This window comes from Notothenia rossii (genome assembly GCF_949606895.1).
Source record: "Notothenia rossii genome assembly, chromosome: 8".
NCBI lineage: Eukaryota > Metazoa > Chordata > Actinopteri > Perciformes > Nototheniidae > Notothenia > Notothenia rossii.
In genome coordinates, this window is record NC_136906.1 from 29,470,743 (window position 1) to 29,477,121 (window position 6,379).

General features: G+C 40.3%; 1 protein-coding gene across 1 annotated transcript in view; it reads left to right on the top strand.

The window, feature by feature from the left end:
- Positions 1-6,379, top strand: part of LOC307016163 (calpain-15-like) — a 38,805-nt gene that overhangs the window by 26,433 nt on the left and 5,993 nt on the right. The window contains 7 exon segments of the mRNA XM_079645196.1: positions 344-552; positions 2,391-2,574; positions 4,482-4,705; positions 4,915-5,040; positions 5,378-5,495; positions 5,497-5,531; positions 6,191-6,216. Coding sequence (XP_079501322.1) covers positions 344-552; positions 2,391-2,574; positions 4,482-4,705; positions 4,915-5,040; positions 5,378-5,495; positions 5,497-5,531; positions 6,191-6,216 — 922 coding nt within the window.

Here is a 6,379-nt window from a genome sequence, read left to right on the forward strand (position 1 = left end):
AATAGCCAGCGGTATAAAGGTAATTAAAACAAGCTAAATGTTTACCAGCTGCAACAAAAAAACAAACATTAAAGGGGTCCTAGGATGCTTTTGGCGATTTCCCTCTCCTGTAGTGTGTTCTATAGGTTTTTGTGCATGTAAATGGTCTGAAGGCTAACATCCCAAGTTCCTTGCAGAGGGAGTTTCTCTCCCACACACTCCCCAAAACAATGGTAGCCAAACGAAATTAAGCATGCAAAAATCAGTTTACAAGTGGATCTTAAAGTGGACCATTAGGTCTATTACATTTCTGTTTCTACAACAAAGTTGAGGTGTAGTTGTTTCTGTGATTTGATTCGCCCAGAATGCCGTGACGTTTGTGGACGACAGCTTCCACCCCGGTCCGAAGTCGGTGGGCTTCCCAGTGGACGACAGCGTCCAGCATCGGGTCAGAAAGTGGATTCGTCCTCACGAAATCAACTGCTGCAACTCGAGAGACCGCACAGTGAAGTGGTCTGTCTTCCGAACGCTTCGTCCGTCCGACATCCTGCAAGGACTTCTGGGTAACTGCTGGTGAGCCCACGGTTAATGTAGCATGCACAAGGCCAAATGTATTTCTTGTTTTAATCTCTCTTTATAAAATTGTAAGCAAAAATAAAAAATACATCATTAATTCATTCTGCTAGCCCAGAGGTGCCCACACTTTTTTGGCTGGTGAGCTACTTTTGAAATGACCAGCTAACCGAGGTCTACCAACCAAAAATAAAATCCCAAATTGCAAGGGTTGCTGAATAACACGTCTTATTTTTACATGGGATAACTACAATAGGGCTGCAACAAACGACTAATTTGATTATCGATTAATCTATAGATTAATGAAACGATTAATCGACTATTCGGACTACTACTGTGTGCCTTGCACAATTTCTCAAACGCTCTTATTTAGCCATCAACTTTTAGATTTAGTTTGAGGTTGTTTTAGGCATGTGGAAACTAACAATGAAGACAATAAAGATGAATACTTGATTCAAAAATACATATATTATTAAATTAACTTAACAAATTGTGAACAAAATTAACATTGCTTTTTATTTGAATTAAATAAATAATATTTCACATCAAAAGAAACAACAATGTTTTAACAAATCTTATTAAATAATCTGATGACAGAACTGGAAACAGAATAGCTGAAACTTTAACAAAATAAAGAGTAACTCAGATAACTCTAATCATTAACCCATGCTTGTATAATGTAGTTAACTCCGTGTGTTGCTGCTATCATACATAACACCTGACGTGGAAACGTTACTCGTGGATGGGGCTACAGAGCTACTCGAAAGACAGTGGAACCCGGTGCATTCCTCCGTCTGAATGTGGTGCACTTTTGCTAAATGTTTAGACAAATTGCTCGTGTTACCGCCCTTACATGCTAAACACTTTTGGTGACGAGCATTGTCCACCTCAAGACGGGTAACATGTAACCACACCTTGGAGCGCTTCGCTCCACCATCTCCTCCGTGTGTTGCTGCATGCAGCAGATGCGTGTGTGTAAACTGCCCCGCCCCCTTGCAAACAGACGGGGGAGAGAGAGATCTCTTCTGGATTGGAAAGATAGAAAATACACCGACCATAGACGCATTTGTTTGTCTTTTTGCATGTTAGAAACGAGTTGGCGACACTAAGACTAAGAGATAATGTTTGTGTAGCAATAATATATGACCTTTCTCTTTCTCAACTCGCTACTCGGAGGGAAGTCGCTGTCATATGCCTTGTGAACACTCCGATAATGCCTCTCCACGTTACCTTTCTTTGGCAGAGCGACGCTTGCTTTACAAATAAGACAAATAACCTTTGAATGTGACATCACAAAAAAGATTCTCCCTCCCATTCTGTGTGGAAGTGGTATGTCTTTAGCTTTTTGCTCGTTCCCGCACTCATTTTGTTGTTTGTCTCTCCCGGCACTTGACTGATTTTGTATCGCTTTGCATTCTGGGTTAACAGACTGGAAAGCAATAGGTCGCTTTTTCTGTCAATCAAGTCAACTCCTGAATTAAGTGGCAGGGAGGCCAAGGGAGGAGGGATCAAAACCTGTTTTGTCTATTTTAACGGAGCTGGATTTTTTTTAATTTATGAATGACTCGCGATCTACCAGCATTGCCCGGTCGACCGCGGTCGACGTACTGGGCACCTCTGTGCTAGCCCATCGTACTTTTCTCTCCTCATTTGAGCAATGGTCGTTTTTTATACGGAGACTGGTGTAGAAATGTTTCCTTCCAATTAGTCTTAAAAAAAGAGATGTTAGTGAAACTAAATAACCCAAAGTAGTAGAAAAGAAAGATGTCTTTACTTGTAATGTCTCACTTTAAACTTCGGGTCAGTTATACGGTGTGTCTACATGTTTTTGAGAACAGGTTCCTGAGTGCCTTGGCTGTTCTGGCTGAACGTCCCGAGCTGGTGGAGAAGGTGATGGTGACGCGCGCGCTGTGTGCAGAAGGAGCCTATCAAGTGCGTCTGTGCAAAGACGGCTTGTGGACCACCGTGCTGGTGGACGACATGCTGCCGTGTGACGAGAACGGACACCTCCTCTTCTCTCAGGTGAAAAACGTTTTGACCAAATACTCATTTGACTTTTCATTCATCAAGAACAAACAAATAGGTTATTCATGATATGTTTGAGTCCCCCCTGAGTCCATAACACGGGTTATTTTAGCAAGTGAACAAGAGAAAATTCACAATTGCTGTGACAACTTACGAGCGTGCATTTTAAACATTTTTGCAACACACAAAATATTCACTCATGTAGATATTCTACTTTTTACTGCACTACATTTATTTTAAATGTAAATAATATGATATAATGCAGTACTGTAGTACTCATCTCCCCAGAAGAATATCAAATATCTGAAATTGCATCCATATGAACAAACTACAACATTACAATGCTCTTACATTTAGTCATTAGTGATTTAAAACCGGATAATATAATATTCTATAATAATATAACCCTTTGAAAGTACAGTACCCATTGTGCAAAAACAGCTGTGAAAATGTAAATGAAAGATAAACAACCTCATACAATTATAACACCACAACCTTCAGAAACAGAACACTTCAACTCAACATGATCAATGACCTCACCATGCATTGCCATGAAGGAATGAATGTTCTATATTATTTGAATGACTGATTGAACCCCAGCAGTATTGTTTTAGAGATGTTATATGATGAACTGCTATGCCTGTCATCTCTGCTCTGTGTCATTGTGTTGTCTCCTGGGTTCTGTAGTGCCCGGAGTCGGTCTTTTTATTTCCTTCCTCCCAACCCCCATCCCCTCAGGAAGCCTTTTGCCTCCTGTCAGGTCATCATTGGAAATAAGTTCAATTGATTTTCCTGGCTAAATAAAGGTTATACTACTACTACTACTATCAAGAGACATGTTTTCAACCTTAACACTAGAACCGCCAACAACGGGTAAATTTTACCCGCAGCTGTTTTTTTATTGTATGTAACTTTTTTTCCATAACGTACTGAAGTCTCCCAGTCCGTGACTTTTCCTGAAAGTGTGTTATATAGCACCCTCTGTTGTTAAAAATTGTCAATAGGAAGTCAGATTGAAAAAATCGCCAAATAAATTGCCATTTATACCCATATCCGCCAGCGGGTAATATTTACCTTATAGAAAATGCAGTGTAAACATGACGTGTTGCTATGGCAACGCCTTTTGTCTACTGCGGTTCCTTATAGATAGAGAGATAGATAGAGAGAGAGAGATAGATAGATATATTGATAGATAGATAGAGAAAGAAAGAGATAGATGTATTAGTCATAGATAGTGTAACATCTTGGAGAATACAAGATCTTGGATGACTGAGCTCACGTTGAGGACGTAATGCATGTGTGCAGGTTACGTGCCAGTTGAATAAAGGTGGACACTCGGAATGAGAGAAGTAGTCCGCGTCGTCTGTTTATGTAGACAATTATATGTCCATAGAACAGAACATTACAGATGGATCAATAGATAGTTATAGATAGATAGATTGAGATTGAGAGATTTGTACCTAAACAAAACACAAGTCTAACACCAAGCGTTTAAATCAGCACTTGTAGCGATATTTTATACTTCATGCTATCTGCACAAACTATATCATATGAAAAGCTGAGAGTCCACAGATTCTATTGGTATAAGTGTCATCCCTGTGCGATCAAAACTCACTGTTCTGTATGATAAATAAAATAACATTGTACCTTGAAAATCAATAACGGGTACATTTTACCCGTTGGCGGTTTTAGGTATACAGCGACCTCTGGCGGTTCTAGTGTTAAATGTAAAGTTTATTTCTCAGTACTTATATATACAGTATATATATATATTTTTTTTCTAAGGAGTTACATCAATAATTCCTCTGGGTAACACTGCCTTTTATCTCTAAATGCAGATGCTGGTCCCGTGATGTGCTTTTCAAGCTGCTGTGCAGAAGATAATTAATCTTCTCCCTCCCCAGGCCCAGCGGAAGCAGCTCTGGGTGGCTCTGATTGAAAAAGCTCTGGCCAAGCTGCACGGCTCCTACTTTGCTCTGCAGGCAGGTCGTGCTATCGAGGGTCTGTCCACGCTCACCGGGGCTCCCTGCGAGTCTCTGGCTCTCCAGGTCAGCACCACCAACCCCAAGGAGGAGCCCATCGACACGGATCTTATCTGGGCCAAAATGCTGAGCTCCAAAGAGGCAGGGTGAGCGTAGCGGAAAGACTCTGAAAATACAAGACACTACATGCAAAACAATGTACACTGATCCAATATTTTTGCTTCTATAACATGTCTTCTTTTAGGCTTGTTTGAACATATTTAAATATAACATTTAATTATATGCATTTGTGCCCTATTCATTTGTAGGGTCCCCGCTTAAAGATGCATCTTGACTCTGTTTGTTGTGCTGCTAGTTTCCTGATGGGGGCATCCTGTGGGGGTGGTAACATGAAGGTGGATGACTCGGAGTACGAGTCCCTGGGTTTACGTCCAAGACACGCTTACTCTGTGCTAGACGTGAGGGATGTAGACGCTCACAGGTGAGGAGACAGTGTTTTCAAGTAAGTCAAATGATACTCCAGTTAGTGTACCTTTGTTTGATTTCAACTTGTATTCAATTGAAATAGTTCTGCTTATTATCAAGAACAAAAAAGATGCAACAAACTGACTTTTCTCTCCTGATAGATATTACCAAACTCTGGTATTTGAAAAAAAACAGTGCTCTATTCCCAAATGTCCATTAAAAAAAAGCTTCCCCACAGAATGGAGCCACAGTTTGCATATGATTTTAGCTTGTGGTTGCGCTGTACTTCTTTATGCTTTATTTTGAGATGTAATTGTTTTAATAGTGTTTTAACATCTATTGTTTTTTTTCAGGTTAGTGCAGCTGAGGAACCCGTGGGGCCGCTTCTCCTGGACGGGATCCTGGGCCGATGACTGGCCCAGCTGGCCTCCCAACCTGAAGAGGCAGCTTTGTGCCCAGAGAGCTGAGGACGGGCCTCTTCTGGATGGACTTCTGGGATTTCATCAGGTAGATCCAGAACAGAGCGCACAATTCATCAAAATGTTACGAACTTCAATATGGACCAGTTCAATACCCAAATAATCAAATTGCACGAAGTATATAAATATTCTAATGGAAATTAAAATACTGATGCAGAAATGATCATTCCCCCAAATATCGTGAATCATACTGTAAATGAGTTACAATAACATGTTAAAACAATTGCAATTCATTATTTGTTCCAAATCTTTGAGCCCTAATCAGAAGTAAAGAACGCTGCACTTTTCTATTGCTTTGTGATCTTTTAAGTTCTGTCCATCCATCTTACATTTTCAGATCAAACTATGTTAAAAACTGTGATTGCTAAGGAAGCCCTGAGAGGTGGGGGAAAAAAGGATATTCTTGGGATCCAATTACAAAAGTTATGACTCAATAAAGAGGTAAAAAAAAAGATAATCTTTTTGTTCCTTCAAAAAAGGGGAAATTACATTAAAAACAATATCCTGGCACATTTTGTTCCACCTTCCTTTACCAATGAAAGAGGGGTCATTAAAAAAGATTATGCTGTCAAATGTAAGTAATATGAGTATAAGTTACGAAGCGGCTCAGCCAATGATAATCATTCACCAGAACTATTTGTCGTACAACCTTTTTTATGGCGGCAAATCTCTGTCATAAATCGCAAGGGCATATGAGATCCACGCCAGCACAAGTCAAGCAGCCGCGGACGTATATTATTTTCGCGAGCACTAAAACGGCACTCGCGCGAGAGAGCAATAGAGTGGCGAAGCCCCTCCCTTTCCGGGGGACCTCCATGGGACCTTATTTCGGAAAAAGTATGTATTGAAGTCAATGGAGAGAGAAAGATTATCTTT